The 20,767-nt window shown below is 37.8% G+C and overlaps 1 protein-coding gene across 5 annotated transcripts in view; it reads left to right on the top strand.

The window, feature by feature from the left end:
- The window catches only part of PKIB (cAMP-dependent protein kinase inhibitor beta), a 124,820-nt gene that overhangs the window by 86,304 nt on the left and 17,749 nt on the right, over positions 1-20,767 (top strand). For 2 of the 5 annotated variants that reach the window (XM_066373344.1, XM_066373342.1), the window contains one exon: positions 3,143-3,201. The exons of 2 other annotated variants lie outside the window; for them this stretch is intronic. In XM_066373344.1, coding sequence (XP_066229441.1) covers positions 3,162-3,201 — 40 coding nt within the window. In that variant the 5' untranslated portion in view covers positions 3,143-3,161. Of the gene's footprint in view, positions 1-1,772; positions 1,860-3,142; positions 3,202-20,767 lie in introns of those variants that run through there. One more of the 5 variants, XM_066373345.1, reaches the window with a different exon arrangement.

Below are 20,767 nucleotides of genomic sequence, written 5' to 3'. Positions count from 1 at the left end.
CTCAGCGTTCCAGGTAGACGCTTTATCCACTACGCCACCACAGGTCAGGCAAATGTGTACATCCTTTAGTGACAAAAGAAACTTATAGCTGAGAGGCTACTGAAAATAGGCATTGAACAAAACATATCGGCCAAATTTATAGTAGCAAAATATTTATCAGTTGCTGATTGGATGGAGTTAGCAATTTCAATAATTAAGTTGTTGGGGGTAAAGGCCTTAATGGAATAGGACCATGGTGCTGTGGTTATAGCAGTCTACTATGGGGCACTACTGATTTAAGAATAAGACCAATTGGGCTGTTATATAGAGAAATGGTTAATTACCCTTCACTTATTACATGCTAACAAATTTTAATTCTTGAATACCCTGTCTTAAATTACACTGAGTCATGTTAACTATTTTAACCTATTTTAATGAGGCAAGATGGTGGGGAGGGGTGTCATACATTTTGTCTAGCCAATTGTAAGTGTCAAAGAGTAAATTTAATTTTTATTTACTTTTCATTGGGTTAGAGCATCCATGCCCACTATGGGATATTTTAGTGGCAGTGAGTGCTATAATCATAGTAATTTAAGCAAGACAAGAGTTCTGATAATTATAGTGAAGCATACCTATTTGTTCTCAATTTGGTAATTCCCTTAACTAACTCCCTCATTATGGGAGATTATACCATGTTTAAATATAGTGTGATCCCCTGATATAACTGTAATTATAGCCTCAATATTATTGGTTAAGGTTATGAAGGTTTGACAATTGGTGAATTTTAGCAGATAGTAAAGTTAATTCAGAGCTTATGTTATAGAGGCACAAAAGCCAGTCAGTATCCTTTCATTGTTTGTTGTATGAATCTTTAAGTAAATTTTAGATTTTCAATTGGACCAAATAATAGACATTTAAGTTGTTATTTGTTGGTTTTTCTAGAATTTTTTCTTCATTCCTTCCTTCTTTTCTTCCTTTTTTCCTTCTTCCTCCTCTTCTTCCTTACCTCCTCCTTCCTCTTTTTCCCCTCCTCCTCCTCTTCCTTCTTTTTTATCTTGCTATTGTTTTGGTCACAATACTTGGGATGGGTGAGGGAGTGGGAGGTGGTCTTTTCTATCCCTATCATATTTATGAGTTTCTTCCTCCAGAGAACCTCAAATCAGTATTATCATAGTTTGAGGTCTCATAGCAATAGTTGATTTATAAAGTATAAAGACCCTGCAATTAAGTTAGGCTTTAATTACCCTCTTAATGGTTAGACAAGGGTGCAGAGTGGTGCAGGGATAGAGTGCTGGGCCTACCACCCAAACTTGAAGGATCAAAACCATTTTCTGCTACAGCCTTGTGTTTTCTGTCATGTAGCCACACCTCCACCCCTGAACAAATTTCCGGAGAATTTTTTGGGTTTTTAGCCGTATAAAGTTGCAAGCTTTAGTTTCTATCTGCACAGCCGCATGTGGAAAAGGTTTGGGAGTGTGGTAACCTCTCTTATAGGTGGTGACCTCTTCCTCTAGGAAATGCCAGTCTTTCTGGGGACAGGTCAACATCCAATAAACTCATTTTGTCTATGTCTTGGATGGAGACCATAAGGCCTGTGATTGCAAGGTTTGCTCTTTAGTGTGATAGTAAGCAGCAGTACTGAGCAAAAATTAGGTGCATTGGCTATGGATTTTTATTTTATTATTTTATTTTATTTTTTGGCTATGGATTTTTATTATCTGAGCAGTTGCATAGCAAATGTTCCTTCCTCCTCCTGCCCTTTTTGTTTTCACTAGCCCCTGGGCCACAGGCCACCATGGATATGCACCTCGATACTGTTGGGGGTAAGGAGACCACAAGCAACAGCATCAAGGGAAGCAGCAGCACAGGAGAGCAGCAAGGTCATTCCCTTGCATGAAAAACAACAGCTGGGATATCATGCTTAATTCTCTGTGGGTGGTGGTCTCCTTCCTTTCCATTAGCCTTACAGAGGACTTTCTCTATGTCTGTTCCAAAGGTGCACAATTAATTACAAACAATGTCTGTATAGCTTTCCCAAGGAGCCACTGATGGTCGCCAACCTAGGTGCATAGCTTTAACCTAACTCTGGGTAAGCAGGGATGAAGTTCTAACTGTCAATCTTGACAGGTGAGAGCTTCAAGGACCACCTGCCAAATACAGTCTAAACTTGACATCACCAGGTTATGCCAGGGAATATAAAAAAAAAACATTCTTGTCTTGGGAACAAGAGGTTTTCAGAGTGGAAAGAGATGCCAGTGGCTGACAAGACTACAGAATACTACACAGGACATAGCTTAAGCCTGCCAGACTGCGTCCTTGTTCATGATTGGGCATGTCATATGCTTTGTGACACCAGTGGTTTTATTTACCCTATTGGTGAAGAAGAGATTCCTACCCTGGGAATATGGAGTTGGCTAAGCATACAACACTTAACACTGGACAGATGAGACTGACAGAAGTCGATTAGTCACATGTATTCACAGCCCGGAGAAGACACCATCAATCCTGCAGGGCTACATGGGATTGTACTCAGGAACAGAGTAAATAACCATGGGTTGTGGAAGGCAAACTTTGTAGTAGCAAGAGGGTGTGGTGCCCCCTGGTTCCCACAAGAAGATGTGATTGGCTTGTTTGAATAATTCCACAGACTGGCAAGGAACTGAAACACACTGCTCAGAAATAAGCAGGAACTGTGCTTGATTCCTTTGATGAAATGGGGGGGTTGTTTGGCTCTTGTACCTTATTCCTGGGAGCAGAGTGGGGAGGAAACTGTTGAAGCTATCCTAGTTTTACTAGTTTTAATATTGAGCCTTACTTTTCGGCTTTACTCCACATGGAGGAATAAATCCTATGGATTAAAGTAAAAGTGAATGATTTTACTTTGAATCACAAGCCTGTTTTTTGCTATGAAGGAAAAATGGAGCCCTGTAAGTTAAAGCGAGTTCTGTTATAGCATAATGCAGTTATGTTATTGCACATTGTTTTTTGTGTCAGGAAGAAATGGTATTTACTTGGATACAAAATTAGTGAAACTTAGCTTGAACTTCCTTTTCTGGCACTATGGAAGATTTAATGTCCTCCGAAAAGCCCTAGTGCACAACACACTGAAATGTTGGATAATGTATTTTCAAAACTCTTTTAAAATAAATGTCTGTATTGGCAGATAACTAAGAGAATACTTCATGAACACAGAACAACAAGAAATTACAAATCTAAAGGCAGGTAAGTGCTATACTTCAAGGCTTCCCCTGAGTTCCCTACTGTTTTAGAACTTCTGTTTTAAGGAGTCATGTTCTTGGGAGAAGGGAAGAATCTTAGTGCCCATCCAAGGTAGAGAATCAAGGTGGGTTCCCAGCATAAGACTTAGACTACTAAAGAGTGATATATTCAGCCAAAGGGTAATATGGCAAAAAACCCTAACTTTAAAGAAAGACATTAAGAATATTGGTCAATCTTGGCTTTGCCTGGGGCAGTAAAGGGGGGAGGGAATGCTCTACTCATCATGTGTTACCAGAAGTAGAACCTCACATGTTTGAAACAGTGTAGTCTGTGTAATCTGAAAAATCTATGTTGAGAATTTAAAGCTAACTGATTTGTTAGTCACCCCAGGCACCCAGTAGTGGCAAATTTAGAAATCATGTAGAGGAAAACACTTTAACTCAGGTCTCAGGTAACATTAAGAAAGTTTTAAAAACATAAGTTAACCACCCCAAATCATAAAACATGCAAGGAAATAAGCTACCACGAGAGAGATATTACAGAAACAATGAACAACAGAATCAGACTTTTTAAAGAATTCAGATGTTGGAATTATATGAAATTTTAAAACATTGGCTAATATTTGAAAAGAATAAATGAGGGTATTTTAATTATATATGACTAAAGAATAAAATGCTATAATATAAAGAGGCAGACTTGAAAAAGAACTAGATTATCTAGAAATGAAAAATATAATTGGAAATTAAACTCTGTTTATGGAACAGATTAAGCATAGATGAAGAGAGAACCATTGAGCAAGAACGTAGATCTAAAGATATTATGCCCAATGCAAGTACAAGGGATGAAACAGATGGAAAATAGGAAAGAAAGGTTGAGAGACATGATCAATAGAGAGTTTAATCTCATATGTCTAATTGAAATTCCCAATGAAATAATAAAGGATAGAAAGTAATATTCAAAGGAATAATACCTGAGAATTTCCCAGAATAATTAGTCTCAAATTTAGGAATCCTAACACTTAGACAGAAAAAAAAGGTATCTAGGCACATTGTAATAACATTCAGAAATACCAAAGATATTAAACCCTCAATGTATACCAGAAGGAAAAGACTCTACAAACTACAAAAAAATGACAGTTATGATTCAGTGTATTAGAGTTCTCCAGAGAAACAGAACCAATAGGATATATATTTATCTATTATAAGGAATTGGCTCTAGTTACTATGAAGGTGAAAAAGTCCTAAGATCTGTAGTCAGCAAGCTGGAGACTCAGGAGGGCCAATAGTAACATTCCATCCCAAGTCAGAAGGCCTGAGAAGCAAGAGAGTTGGTGATATATTCAATAGAAGGCACCAGAAGACCAACATCCTAGTTATAAGATGCTCAGTCAGAGAGAGTAAATTTCACTTTATGGAGAAAAGCAAATTCAGCCTTTTCTTCTACTCAGGACTTCAATGGATTGGATGATGCTCATACACATTTGGGAGAGCAATTTCTTTTACTCAGTCTCTTGATTCAAATGTTATCTCATCCAGAAACACCCAGAACAGATGTTTAAACAAATACCTGGGCACCCTGTGGCCCAGTCGAGTTGACACTTTAAATTAACCATCAAAATCAGCAAGCTTCTTCACAATGAAAATGGAATAAAGTAGGATTATATTGTGACATGCTTGTAAAAGATAACATAAACCTAGAGTAATATACCTTGCAAGACTGAGGATAAAAGAGATCTTTTCAGATACAGAAAAACTAATAATTCCCCACAAAGAAATTTCTAAAAGGAGAAGAGTTGCCCTTATCTCAGAATTAGAAAGTGGAAAAAAGAATGTTGAGGAAATATAATGGTAATGTGGATATATAGAAGAATGTAGTTCTTAACAGATACATGCAAAAATAATTAGATGTAAAGTATTATGTTATCAGCAGCTTGCTTTCAAATCATTGAACAAAAATTGTGTGTGTGTGTATGTGGTGTTTGTGTGTGTGTGTGTTTAGGGAGAGATATCAAATATAGCAAACTTTTAACAATTTTTGAAGTCACGTAGAAATTTTACATTGTTTTTTCAATTTATCTGTATGAAAATATTTAAATACAAAATTCAAAAGAAGACAATATAATTTGAAGCTGTTTATTTAACAATCTTAGAATTTTGTCATAAACGTACTTATGTTTTTCTGATTGGCAATGTTCCCCTCAATATCTAGTTTTCTGGCGTTTCCTCTCTGAGTTTTCCAAGGTCACTAGCCAATACTTCAGTGACAACATCAGTAATTACACTCTTTATCACAAATCAAAGTATATGTGTCGTTTCTGAGGTCTCTATTTTATTATATTTTCTACTTTCTTTGAAGTATACCTTAAAGAATACTATACTACTTCAATAAGTAATACTCTATAATGAGTTTTCACATCTGATAGTATAACTCCTTTTAGCCCTTTTCTTCTTTTTTTAAATAAAAAGCTGTTCTTGGTCTGTTGCATTTACATATAAATTTTGTAATCAGCTTATCACAGCTATTCTGTTAGATTTGCTTACAAAACTTCCTTTTTAATGGCCTTCTAATGATTCTCCTTCATGTCAGCTCTCTTTCCAGACAATTCATCTTATACACGCCTTTATTCTGTGACTTGAAAATTTTCATGTCTCCCCAGTGCTCACAGGAAGAAGTACAATGTCATTTTTAATAACATTCATTTTCTCTGCAACTTGGGTTCATGACTATCGTCCAACTTTTTTTCCAGCTCTATGTGATGTAACACTATTTCAGTCAGATGGTTCCTTTTTCTTTATTTGGAACTCGCTTTTACACTCCCCTTTTATGATTTATTTCAAGGTATTTTTCTGGCTTGGTAAGCTGTTTTATTTTATTTTTTTACCTGTATATATTCCTTCAAAATATTAAGGCCTAATATGTGGTTTATAGGTTCTGTGAAGTCTCTCTTAATTGCCTCAAAATTCAATAACCTCTTCTACCTTTTTAGGGTATTTTGCATTTATAATATTATTTGAATATATCAAATGTTGATTTCTGTTTTTATACACTTCCTTTAATATGTATGTATTTCATCTGTACAATTAGGCCATATAGTTTTGTGTGTCTTTACTGTGCCTATCACAGTGTTTAGTCTTATTTGAAAATATTTCTCTATTATCTGACAGAGTGAAGGATATAGTAAAGCTAAACTTCAAATTAGTTGAATAAAGGCTGAGTTTTTTTTTTTTTTTGACAGATGCTTGGTGAGATGTGATAGAAGAAGCAATGAATGAAGTCAGATGAAATGCATTCTAGTCCTATCTCTGTCACTTGTTAATTGGGTTGCTTTAGCTAAGCCATTTTATTTTTATGTTTCTCAGTTTTCTCACCTTTAAAATGAAGACAGTATTGACTTCTCCACAATGTAAAATCACATTAGCTAATTCTCATTAAAGTGCTTTAAATGGTGTGTACTCAATATGTTTATGCTAGAAATTTGGAAAACACCATAAAGGTCAGAGAATTAAATAAAAATAATTTATAAAAACACTACTAAGAAAGAACTGTTAAAATTTTGGTATATTCCAATTTTCATGTATTTCTGTGCATATATTTTTAAATTAATATTGTATACACACATTCACACACATACACACACACTAGATTTGAACTACATTTTTCTTTCTATCTGTTGAATATATTTTATTTTTTACTTTTAAAGTTTTATTTATTGATTTTGGAGAGAGAGAAAGGGGAAAGAGAGACAGGAAGACAGAAACATTGATCTGTTCTTGTATGTGCCCTGACTGGGGATCGAACCCACAATCTTGGTATATCAGGATGATGCTCTAACCAACTGAGCTATCTGGCCAGGGCTATTGAATATTAAGTGTCCATTTTTTTCTATCCAACTTATATAGTATTAAATAAATATACTAACAGAATTTCTTATTTTTACAGAAGGAATTTGTAAAAGTTAAATGCATTCATATAAATATTTTACTTCAATTATTTTAATTGTAGGTTAATACAAATACACATAATTTACTAAACAAAAAATATTTCAATCATAAATTGACTTTTCTCTCTGAAGTTATGTGCCATTTAGTTGGGAATATTTTTGCCTGTATGGCCCAGAAAACTCTCAAAACAACTTTTAAATTTTTGCTATTGTGATTTTGATTGAATTTTGTGTTTGATGAAACACTGAAATGATTTTTTCTCCTATAAAGGAAAATAAAGTACTGAAGAGAACTTAGAAAACCAATCAGAGCTTGAAAGGCTTGATTACTTTTCTCAGTTGAAAGGAAAAAAAATTGAAGAAAATTAAATCCATTCAAAAAAGGGCTAAGGGACATCACAAAGGATTTTTCTTTAAAATAATAAAATAGAAGAAAACAGACATTACTGGAACATTTAAAGTTGTACAATTTTATGTGTTTCTACCACATCTTACCTACACATCAACTTTATCTAATTTAATTAAGGAAAGGTTTGTAAAAGATTTCAGTCCTCAGCCGTGTCCCTTAACTTGCCACAGCATTTGGCTATGCATATCTTACATAGTTGGTATACACCCTGAAATATTAGCTTCCTAGAATTTTTTTTTTCAAAAGTTTGATTTACAGAATTTTTATTTATTGATTTTAGTGAGTGCGAGAGAGACAGACACACAGGAACATGGTTCTGCTCCTGTATGTGCCCTGACCAGAGATTGAACCCACAACCTCTGCGCCTCAGGATGATGCTCCAACGACCCGAGCTATTCAGCTAGGGCAGTTATTAACAGAATTTTAAAATTATTTTTAGGTTTACAGGAAAACTAAGCAGAAAGAAGAGTTCTTATTTTAACTTCCATTTTTGTGTGTAGTATTTTTTTTCTATCCCATTTTCTTCTACTATGGAAATTGTCTATTCTTTTTCATTAGTGGTCTGGCCAGGTGGCTGAATGGATAGAGGAGCGTCCTAACACACCAGTGTTGTAGGTTCAATCCCTCCCTGGTCAGGGCACATATGAGAAGCAACCAATGAGTGCACACCTAAATGAAATAACTAAGGGGAACAACGAGTTGATGCTTTTCTCTCTCTCTTTTCCTTCTCCCTGACCCTTTCTCCGCTTCTTAAACAAATGGGGGGAAATTTTTTTTAATCATTAGGTAATAAATTTCCTCAATCATTGCATACTTTATACACTGTCTCAATCTTGAATAAGGACTGTTGTTAACATTTGTATTAACAGTTTTTTTGTTTCTCAGCATTTTTAAAATGTCTATATACATGTATTTATTTATTTATTTTTGTATTTTTGTTGCATAGAAGTGAGCTGCCAATGTTATTTCTGTAGGGGGATTTCTTCCTTAGTTAATTTTCTGTTTTTCACATGGGATGCAGTTATTTTTAGCTGAACATTGCCTAGATCACACAAAGAGGTCCTAAAAAATTCTACCGAATTTTCTATTTTATAGGTCACATGCTTTCCCCTTTAGTCCATAAGATTAGAACTCAATAACAAAATAATAGATAAACTAACCAATCATGAATAAGTGTATAAATGCTATTATAATTCATTATTAAGAGGAAACAATAAAATGAATTTAAAAATAATTGGAATTTATATTCCAATTAAATTAACATGTATTAAATTAAAAATCAATATATAAATAAAAAATTGAAGAAACTACTAAAATGGTGATTATAAAGCCATGTATATTTTAAATTGATGTAGTTATAAAGATTAAAAATTAATAAGTTGGGTAGTCAAAGCACTTAGTAACCACGGAGTGAAATAAAATAAAATATGAAGGAAATAATGAAAAGAAAATTACAATTAAAGACCTAAAATATTAACAATACAGATGGTCACTGGAACACTGCTAATTTGTTCAAAAGACTAAAGAAATAGTTATAACTCTGCAAGATTATTAGGCAACAGAAGAAAAATCATACATAAATGATATTAGGAATGAAAAAGAAAACAGAATTTCATATAGAAGAGATAATATTTTTAAATACAGAGAATGTAATGAACTCATTTAGTTTAATAAATCAAAAACTGCAATAAAATTGATGATTTTTCCAGGAAAATATAAAAACCTGAAAGTAATAGAGAAATAGGACAATGAATAAAAACTCCATAAATAAAATAAATTATATTTAAAAAGAAAAAAACTTTCATTTACAATTTTGAATTATTTGAACACGGTGCATGATATTTTTAATGTATTGCTGGATCCAGTTTGCTAATGTTGAAGATTTTAGCACCTATGTTCATCAGGAATATTGGCCTATAATTTCTCTTTTAGGTGTCTTTATCTGGCTTTGGAATTAGGATAATGTTGGCCTCAGAAAATACGCTGGGAGTCTGCTCTCCTCTTGAATTCTTTGGAATAGTTTGAGAAGGATAGGTGTTAGCTCTTCTTTGAATGTTTGATCAAGTTCACCAGTGAAGCCATCCAGTCCAGGACTTTTATTTGTTGGAAGTTTTTTGTTTACTACTTCAGTTTTACTACTTGTAATCTGTCTATTTAGCTTACCCGATTCTTCCTGATTCAGTTGTAAAAGACTGTATATTTTTAGGAATGTATCCATTTTGTCCAGATGGTATAATTTGTGGGCATAAACCGGTACTTGTTCATAATATTTTCTTACTCCTTTGTATTTACTGTTAGTTGTTCTTCTCTTTGATTTCTGATTTTATTTATTTGAATATTCACTTTTTTTTTCTTGATGAATCTGGTTAAAGGTTTTTCAATCTTGTTTATCTTCTCAAAGAACCAGATTTTGGTTTCACTGATCTTTTGTATTGTTTTATTAGACTCTATTTTATTTATTTATTTCTCTGGTCTTATCTTTATATTTCCTTCCTTCTGCTCACTTTAGGCTTTGTTTGTTTGTTGTTCTTTTCAAGTCTTTTAAGTGTAAAATTAGATTGTTTATTTGAGATTTTTGTTGTTTCTTGAGGTAGGCCTGTAATGCCATGCATTTTCTTCGTATGACTGCTCTCATTGTGTCCCATAGATTTTGGAATGTTGTGTTCCCATTTTCATTTGTTTTCAGTTCCAGTAGTTTTTAAATGGAATATTTTAGGTTCTCTATATATAGTATCACGTCATGAGCAAATAATGAGAGTTAAAATATGAATACCTTTTATTTCTTCTTGTCTGATTGCTATAGTTAAGACTGCCAGTACTGTGTTGAAAAAGAGTGGTGAAAATGGATATTATCCCTTTCTTATTCCTGATCTTAAAGTAAATGCTTGTAAATTTTTGCCCATTGAGTATGAGGTAGGCTGTGGGTGTGACCTAGATAGCCTTTATTACATTGAAGTATCTTCCTTCTATTCCCACTTTGCTGAGAGTTTTTAACATAAAAGGGTGATAGAGTATATCAAATGCTTTTTCTGCATTTATTGATATGATTATATGATAGTTATCCTTCATTTTATTTATGTAGTGTGTCACATTTCTTGATTTGCAGATGTTGTACCAACATGCATCCCTCGAATAAATCCCTAACTCTAAAAGTAAAGGGGTAAAGGAATATATTTCATGCAAATAGAAAGGAAAAAAGATGAGTTAGCAATACTTATATTTGACAAAATAGTCTTAAAGCCAGAGTAAGAGACAAAAAAGATAAAGAAAGCAATCCAGCAAGAGGATATAACTCTTGTACACATTTATGAAACCAATGAAGGAGCACCTAAATTTGTTTCTGAAGAAAAGGGAACCCTTGTGTTCTGTTGGTGGGAATGTAGTTTGGCAAAGCCACTGTGGAAAGTAGAATGAAGTTACCTCAAAAAATAATTTTTTTTTTTAATTTTAGTGAGAGGAGGGAAGGCAGAGAGATAGACTTCTGCATGCACCCTGACCAGGATCCACCTAGCTAAGCCTACTAGGGGGCAATGCTCTGCTCATCTGGGGCCATAGCTCTGTTGCAACTGGAGCCATTTTTTTTAGTGCCTGACGCAGAGCCCACAGAGCCATCCTCAACATCCCAGGCCAACTCATGCAAGCCAATTGAGCTGTGGCTGCAGGAGGGGAAGAGAGAGAGAGAAGGAGGAGTGGTAGAAAAGCAGATGGTTACTTCTCCTGTGTGCCCTGACCAGGAATTGAACCATCCACATGCTAGGCCAATGCTCTACCACTGAGCCAACTGGCCAAGGCCTAAAAAATGAAAAATTAAGTTGCCTTATGATCCAGCAATTTTACTTTTGAGAATTTATCTGAAGAAACACAAAACACAATTTGAAAAAATGTATGCACTCTTATTTCATTGCAGCGTTATTTATAATAGCCAAGATTGGGAAAATAGCCCAATGCTCATCGGTAGATGAATGCATAAAAAAGCTGTGGTACATTTACACAATGGAATACCACTCAGTCATAAAAAGAAAGAAATCTTACCTTTTGCAAAAGCTTGGATGGACCTGGAGCACATTGTGCTAAGTGGAATAAACTAGTCAGAGAAAGACAAGTACCATATCATTTCACTCTTATATGGAATCTAATGAATGAAATGAATTAATAAGCAAAGTAGAGACAGATTCATAGATAGTAGGATGGCAGCTGTTGGGGGTAGAACTGAGTGAGGGGGGTTAGAGAGGTTGAGCACAAGAGGACAAAAAGAAAAAGAAAGAAAACTATGGACAACAGTATGTTGAGTGCCATGGGCAGGGGTGGTAAAGGAGGCTAAAAGGGGGGCAAATGGTGATGGACAGAAACTGGACTTTAGGGGGTGAACACACAATATAGTACACGGAAGATGAGATGTAGAATTGTGTACCTGAAACTTGTATAATTTAATTAGTGTCATCCCAATTATTTCAGTTTATAAATAAATAGATAAATGAATAAATAAATAGAAAAATTTAAAATCACCTTGCCTGAAAAGATTATATTTGGGGGGTGAGGGTGTTATACTGAGTGGGACACTTGAATCCATGTTAACACAATAAATTAAAATTAATAAAAATAAAAAAAGATACAATGAAATGATAGAAAATAAATATAATCTAACCTTGAAATACATACACATAAAATAAGTGATACACTTGTATATGTGAGCACTGAAAAGATAATTCTGGAAGGAGATGCACCAGGATGATAACAACACGGTCACCAAGTCATGTGATATAAGGCAATTGTTTATTCCTTTATGTTTTTCAGAATTGTCATTTTTTTCAACAATGAGCATATATTATTTCCATATGCAAACAAAGGAATTCATTTTGAAAAAATTAAAATGAAACATTTGTTTCATTCAGCAAACAAACTTTATAGATTACCTACTAAATAAGTGCCAGGCATGGCTTGTAGTGCAAGGAGCACATCAGTGAAGCAGTCTACCAAAATGTCTACTTTTGTGGAGCTTACTTACATTCTAGTGGAGGGAGACAGACAGTGAGCATCAAATGCAATCATAAGAAGTTATGTGTTAAAGCAATAAAGTAGAGCAAGGTAAAGGGGATCAGGGAGAAATCACTATTATAAATAGTATTGTTAAGGTGAACCTCACCAGCAGTGACCTTTGGCAAAGCCTATGATCCTTCTTTCTCACCATATCATGTCGTTATGTTATTGCTCAGATTACAAATTGTTTTTCAGGCATCATGGAGAAATTCAGAATTTTAATACCATTTTAACTATTAGAGAGACAATTAAACATGGTTTATCAGTCAAAGTATATGAAAAGTTTACCTTTAGGGAGAAACTCTGATAAGTGTGCAGGGAGATGCAGTATTCTGTGACAGGTGGCTTATCTGGAACAGATGTTGCAGAAAGGTAGCCAAGTTTATGGTATTTGTGTATGTGTGTGTGTGTGGGGGGCCGGGTTGTGATTTTTATTAATGACTTTTTCCTGAACATCAATTTTCTGGCAATGTCCCTATGTTGATCTCTTTTTGTCCTTATAACTCACAACATCAGAGGCTGTCTTGTAAGCCACATCAGAAATTAACCAGGTCATTGATGTTCATAATGATAATCTATTATAGTGCCTATAAATTAATATGACTAATTTCTAAACAAATTTCATTTGTATTGTTGTTAACCAAGCACATTTATATCCATTAGTTTGCTTAGTTCTAAGGTAGTAAAATAGGTGGTTATTCTTATTTCTGACAAGTGTGGAAACTTAATTAACAGATAAATCTTATTGGAAGTCACAAATCTGTTAGAAGGCAATGCAGGATTCAACTTCAGAAATGTTCGCTTTTAGTCAGCCAAACTTTCTGATGCTCCTTTTAGACTGTTTAACACATATAGGGACTAATGTAGGCATTGTTATCCCAAGGGTGTGTTAATGACATTCAATAATGTCATTTCTCAAAGCTCTGCTTTGAACTCTTCATTCGAAAAGTTTTCTTCTGAATATATGCAAGTCTAAATTACTTGAGGAGGTTTTGAAAAGAACTGAAAGTCATGCTTAGTATGGAGAGATGGGTAATGGTGGTGAAAACAGCTGTGTTAGGCTTGTTCACTGGTTTACCAGCTGCAAGCACTTTGCTTGATTAGTGTGTGAGCACATGGCAGTGCCACATAGGTATAGTCCAGGGGTCCCCAAACTACGGCCCGCGGGCCGCATGCGGCCCCCACCGCACTTCCGGAAGGGGCACCTCTTTCATTGGTGGTCAGTGAGAGGAGCACATTGACCATCTCATTAGCCAAAAGGAGGCCCATAGTTCCCATTGAAATACTGGTCAGTTTGTTGATTTGAATTTACTTGTTCTTTATTTTAAATATTGTATTTGTTCCCGTTTTATTTTTTTACTTTAAAATAAGATGTGCAGTGTGCATAGGGATTTGTTCATAGTTTTTTTATAGTTCAGCCCTCCAACGGTCTGAGGGACAGTGAACTGGCCCCTGTGTAAAAAGTTTGGGGACCCCTGGTATAGTCTATGTAAGGCTATGAGTGCTTGTGCTCAGTGCGGATGGCAGATTGTGGATGGCAGATGACAGATTGCCTGCCCACCACTGTGGGTTTGCCTGAGAAGTGATTTTCTTCTGTTTGTTCACCATTGTAAGACTCTATTAAAAGGGAATGGCCTACCACTTTCTGGTTCTACAGTTTCTGAACCATCTGCTTGAATACAATGTGGACCTGCCTGACCTTGACCACTGGCATTACATCTGGTGTGGGGGTTAGGATTTGGATTAAATTGGTATGGAATCACCAACACACTTGAAGTTTGGGGTAGAGGAGTTGCCATTGTTCTCCAGTGTATGGTTCTCTGTGGCTGTTCTTTTGGGGGCTATGGGCTGGGTATTTTTTACAACCCTGTGAGAAGAGACTGAGCACCAACAATGGTGTGAATTGGAATGAGCACTGGAGAAGAAGGCCAACCAGGTTCGAGAGCTGCAGTGTGAGATGCAGGCTGAGCTCCAGTGGTGCCTGGAATTGGAATGGTCTCTGGAGAAGGAATTACAGGTTCACTAGCTGAAATTTCCCCTGGAAGCTGAACATTGGAAGTGACAGCTGGAGAAACAACTGTGGGTTCAAGAGCTTGAGTCTTAGCTTCAGGCTATGAACTGGCAGCCACAGGAGCTGAAATGGTAGCCAAAGAAGAAACGGTATTTGTGCCAGCAAAGTGGCTCTGAGTCAGTGGGAGCAGACATTTCCAACTCCTCCTCTTCTGAGAGGAGGCTAGGGCTGACATTACCATCTGCAGACTCCAAACCTGGCCAGTAGTTTCCCAGAAATAAAAACCCAGCAGTCAAGAGTGCCTTAAGGGCAGACACAACCCCCCCCCCCTGACCCCGCAGGCAATGGAGCACTCTGTGGTCAGGCACTACACCCAGGCAGAGCTGATGGAGTTGGTGGTGAAATTCAGGCAGAAACCCACTGAACCCCTGGCAGCCTGGTTGCTGCAGTTGTGGGACATAGAGGGTGAGTGGCATCATGCTTTCTGGAACAGAGATGGAGAAATTGGCCGCCATTATCACACACTCCTCCTTGAGGCAGCGTCTTCAGAACTGCCGTGACAACCCAAGAAACCATACCCTATTAAAATGGGTGATGGCTACCATTTGTACTGTCTGGCAGAATGCTAGAGACTTGCCAGGAGCAGTGAGTTGGTGGCAGTCCTATAGTAAGCTGCCCATGTTCTCTGGGAACTAGGTGTGAGTAATACTGCTTTCAACCTGAGGTCTCGTGGGCCAGATGAGGAAGTGTTTACAGCAGGGATGAGGGACCTTATTCTCTGTAGCACCCCATCAACCCTTTGTGGTCATTAGTGGCTATCTTAAGCCTCTATGTGGGGCAGCCCATCATCATGGTTACACAGATGGTGGCAGATTTGGGGGAGCTAGAGAGAGCACGGGACCAGAGGCTATGAGGGCTGCTACCTGTGCTGTCCCCCAACTAACAACCCTGAACACAGATGTGGGTTGATTTGATTGTGGCAAGGGCAGATAGAGAAAAATTAGATGACAGGTTTAATAGTGTCCTATTAGAGCATTGGTGGCAGCTTAAGCCACAATAGAGGTTATAGCTGCTTGAAAAACATGGAAAGTGGGTGGCCCTGGCAGCTTCCAAGAGAAGACTGGTGTCCAGGTTGCATGGTTGCAGGATTACTTGATGGAGACAGCTGAGGGAGAGTAAGATCCCCAAGACCCATTATCCCAGTTTGAATAGGAGGAAGGCCAACTGACCCATCCAACGGGGCTGAGCGGGGGCCAGAGGCCCCATGTGAAATTGGCAATCCACTGGTCCACTTCTAACATGCAGCAGGTGTTGGCATTAGAAGACAATAGGTGCTTTTTGCAGCAACAGCAGCAGCAGTAAAAGAACTGTCAAGGCGGCACAGGCCTTGAATGTGTTTGACCCCACCAGGTCCTGTAAGCTTGCCTGAAGAATTTAGATGGGGCTTGTGGCAATAGACAGAGTACTTATGGAAAGCTGCTGAGACCCCTTAATAAAGAGCTATTTGTCTAGTTGCCTGTAACGGACCTTTACCTTGGTGATTTGCTCAGACAGCTGGGCTGTCTAATGTGGACTGATCATTGAGCAGTTGTAATAAACTCTTGGACTGCAACCAGAGAAGGGCACTGGTTTCCTTACTGGATGGACATGCTGCTTGTGGACAGTACTATGAAAGATCCTGATGGGGGTGATGCAGCACTGGTGGAGGCCCTCCTGCACCAGGAAGCGGCTCTCACCCAGTTTCAGAGACTCATCAAGGACACTTCCTTCAATGGATATAGCCCTGGACTATACAGGCCCTCCTGCCTACTAAGGGGTAGAGGACTAGAGGTGGGCCTAGTCCTTTTGTAATTATTGTATAATCTGTGCTGTTACTGTAGACTCTGTTTACATAATGTACCTCACTCCTTGCACAGGGACCATTGCAGAAGGTACCTATTGCATAGATTGTGTGGTGAGCAACCCTAAAGGGGTGAAATGTGGAGAAAACAGCTTGGTTAGGCTTGCTCGCCGATTTACCAGCTGCAAGTACTTTGCTTGATTAGTGCATGAGCACTAAGCAGTGCCATGTGTGTATAGTCTAGGTAAGTAAGGATATGGGTGCATGCACTCAGTGTGGGTGGTGGATTGTGGATGGCAAATGGTAGATTGCCTGCCCACCATTGGGACAGGCCATTTTTGCTGTTCGTTTGCCTAAGAAGTGGTTTTCCCTACCTATTTGCTCATCTGTCTTTGCAAGACTATTAAATGGGAATGGCCTACTGCAAGACTCTATTAAATAGGAATGGCCTGCAGTTTCTCTACCATCTGCCCGAATCCAATGTGGACCTGCCTGTTGTTGGTCACTGGTGTTACAGTAATCAAATGAAAAAATACAGCTTTTTAAAAATTACTATTTTCCTGTTACAATATTATATTAGTTTCAAGTGTAAAACATAGTGATTAGACTTTTATATAACTCAAAGTGGTCACCCACTAAGTCTAGTGTCCCCCCCCCAACCCCTGACGTGACAACATGCATTGTAATAACTATGTATGATATTGGGACATTGAGTTTTTTAATTAAAACCATTTGCTGTAGGGCCCTGGCCAGTTGGCTCAGCGGTAGAGCGTCGGCCTGGCGTGCGGAGGACCCGGGTTCGATTCCCGGCCAGGGCACACAGGAGAAGCGCCCATTTGCTTCTCCACCCCTCCGCCACGCTTTCCTCTCTGTCTCTCTCTTCCCCTCCCGCAGCCAAGGCTCCATTGGAGCAAAGATGGCCCGGGCGCTGGGGATGGCTCTGTGGCCTCTGCCTCAGGCGCTAGAGTGGCTCTGGTCGCAATATGGCGACGCCCAGGATGGGCAGAGCATCGCCCCCTGGTGGGCAGAGTGTCGCCCCTGGTGGGCGTGCCGGGTGGATCCCGGTCGGGCGCATGCGGGAGTCTGTCTGACTGTCTCTCCCTGTTTCCAGCTTCAGAAAAAAAAAAAAAAAAAAAAATGAAAAAACCATTTGCTGTAAAATAAAATGTTATATTTTAAATATAGTATTATTCTACCATTATATTATATATGAATATAAAGCCCATGTACCAGGCAGAATAATTTCTAGTGTGGCCACATTGGTCAGAGCTAACTTCCCTTTCTCTCCTTCCTACTGATGTCATTTTAAAACCACAGTCTTATTGAAAAAGGAACAGATTTCTCAGGTCTTGCATTTAAACCCCTTTGCACAGACAGGCTGTGTTCCTTACAAGATGGGAAGGGTGCACGCAAACTGTATAAACCTCAAAATTGTACCATTTTCTCAATAATGCAAATTCAGTCCTTGGGCTTTTGTGAGCTTTGAGAGTCTTTGTGCCTCTTGGAAATCTAGAAACACCTTGTCCAAAATGGTTGGAAAAGGGTAAAAGTGACAAATGGGTGGTCAGAGAGCAGTGTCTCGCTGGAATATGCGACTCATTCTCTGGGACCCCACTCATATACTATGTTTCTGGGCAGCCCTGCCCCCCCCCCCTTTTTCTTATGGAATTAACTCTCTCCTTTGTGCATGTGAGGAGCTTCCTGGCAGGCAGCCTTCCCAGCTCTCCTGGCGAGGCCAGGGCAGTTCTTACTTATTGTAGCTAATTCTGCAGTAACTAACTAGGTATTTTGCACAGAGTTGGTTTTAAATACTTTTTGTGTTGAATGCAAACACTTCCTTTCTTAAGCTCCTGGAGCTTAAGAAAATAAGAACACAGAATATTTGAGTCACTGATTGGAAAGGATAATGTGAGAAATAAATGAGAATGAAGGAACATTTTCAAACAGGAAGGGTTTGTGGTGTGTGGGCGAAAAAGACAATGGTTCCTTCTAATCCCTGCTAAATCCTCTCAGTTCTGATTGCTCAGGAAGATAAAAGAGAAAAGGAGGGGGTGAAAGGGCACAGCTGTATAAGATGTAAGATAAGAAGGATGCTCTCTGATATGGCTTGTAACCATTTAGACTTATGCTAATTTTAGAGAACTGATACCACTCTGTATCTGGATAGATACCACCCACTACACCACACACACACACACACACACACACACACACACACACACACACACACGTTGTAATGCAAACAGGCAGGGGAAAACCTCTTCTCAGGGCAAGTGAACAAACAGCAAAAACGATCCCTCACAGTGGTGGGCAGGCAATATACAATCCACCATCCACAATCTGTGCTGAGCTTGTGCACCCATAGCCATATATAGACTATACACACATGGTGCTGCCACATGCTCTCACACTAATCGAGCAAAGTGCTTGCAGCCAGCAAACCAGCGAGCAAGCCTAATACAGCTGTTTTCCACACACACACCCCCAAGATAATGTACTACAATAAATCAGGAAACCTGTTTTGGATACTGAGCTGAGCAAGTCATGCACATGGCAGAAAGGGTACTGTGAGAACTTAGGAAAGACTTTGACACAAACTGGCTGTGCTGTGTTAATGCAACACATAAGTATAATATTAGGGTCTGGAAGGTTGTACTATAGGATCCTTTCAAATTTAAAATCCTTCAATAATGGGAAAAGTTTTATGGTCCCTTGGGGAAGTTGCAAGGGGTCAAGGGAAGCCCTATGACAACCTTACTGCTTTCAATCCTTTATGGATGGTGTGTATTAAAGAATTTTTCTCAGTAGGATGACCAGTTAAATGTGATCCCCACACTTAAAGGGGTTACTTGGTTTAATGCAGTTAATCTTTTTAATCTTTATTTACATCAGTCCATATTATTATTTACAGGAATCATTGGGCTGGGATGGTATTCAGATTGGTTCGTTACTTTACTTGGAAGACTATGAGAAAACTAATTGGCTTTGCCTTTCGATTACAGGTTTAAGCTGTCAAAAATTTTCTGTGGTAAAAATTGCCTCTATGTGCCGACGAATTAAAAATATGTTGAGGGATCTGTCATTATCAAGCAAGAACCTAAGCACATGAAAAAAAACATTCATACATCAACAGACAAAAGGTAGAATTTCCTTGGCTTATACTTGAAGCACAGCAATGCCATCTATGGAGGAATTTTTAAAAAGAGGAAGGTCTCTAAGTTAAAATATAATTTTTATACATGTTTACACAGTCCATATAAGCTCTATTTAGCCTAAAATGATCTTAATACTTAAGTGAATGAGAGGTTAAATGATTCACATTTTAGAGTGGATTCTTTTATTTTAATGGCAAAGAAAAGGATTTGAGTTCAAGAAAGGTCACTGAAAAGACCAAAATGTGTTTGAGTTCACCAGACGGTGGATTCCCCTTTGTAGCTGTGGGCCTAGCACAGGGCCTGGCAATTCATAATTTGGTAGGAGCTCAATAAATGTTGACTGGATAAATAAATAATTATCTGTTTCTATCAGTGCATACTAAGAGGTCATTGTTGTAGTTCTTTTTTGGGAAGAGGATTGTATGTTGCAAACAGAAAGTCATACAAAAGAATGGTCTGTAGGCAGAGAACTAAAGAGATTTAGTATAAGGTGTTAAGATAATAAAAGCTGGACAGACAGTTGAGAGACCACTGCGTGTTTCTCTCTGTTTCTCTTTGTCTTTTGTCCAGGAAGAACACCGACTTTCCAAAATGCACATTCTTTCATCTTTATTTGTTATTTGAACTGTTCTTTTCTGAGAGTCTGACTCGTACTTCCAGGAAACTAATTTAGTGGGTAAGAAGTTTATCTCATGGCCTACATGCAGAGTAAGTAGTGATTTAACTGTGGGGAATGGGGTAAGTGATACAGATGCAGAGTGTAGAGAAGAGTTTTCTACCGCCTTGCAGGCTTGCCTTCAAGTAAGAAAGCTTCAGAGAAGAATGAATGTGAGCTGAAAGGATGGACGGTCTCACTTGGGAAGAAGAGAACTTGCAAAACCTTCTATTTTATGCTTATAACTTAATAACATACACTTTTCTTAGCATGTTCTTTTGAGCCCACTGGGAACTAACTAGTGATTTTTAAATATATATATATTCCTCCATTGCTCCATGTAGCTTGAACTTCTTTGTCTTCTTCAGTGGTGTGCCATTGTATTTTCAGTATTTTAAAGACTGCAGAGATGCTGGAATCTATTTGTGTATACGCTTGTGTAACAGTCTTTTGTTAAGGCAGCTTGACATTTTTGTATTTTCAGTAGAGATGGAAGTTTGTCTCGGGTAATGTTAATCATAT

The sequence above is a fragment of the Saccopteryx leptura genome, chromosome 3 (genome assembly GCF_036850995.1).
Source record: "Saccopteryx leptura isolate mSacLep1 chromosome 3, mSacLep1_pri_phased_curated, whole genome shotgun sequence".
NCBI classification, from domain to species: domain Eukaryota; kingdom Metazoa; phylum Chordata; class Mammalia; order Chiroptera; family Emballonuridae; genus Saccopteryx; species Saccopteryx leptura.
Note: the sequence above shows the minus strand (reverse complement) of the source record. Positions and strands in the feature narration are given on the sequence as shown.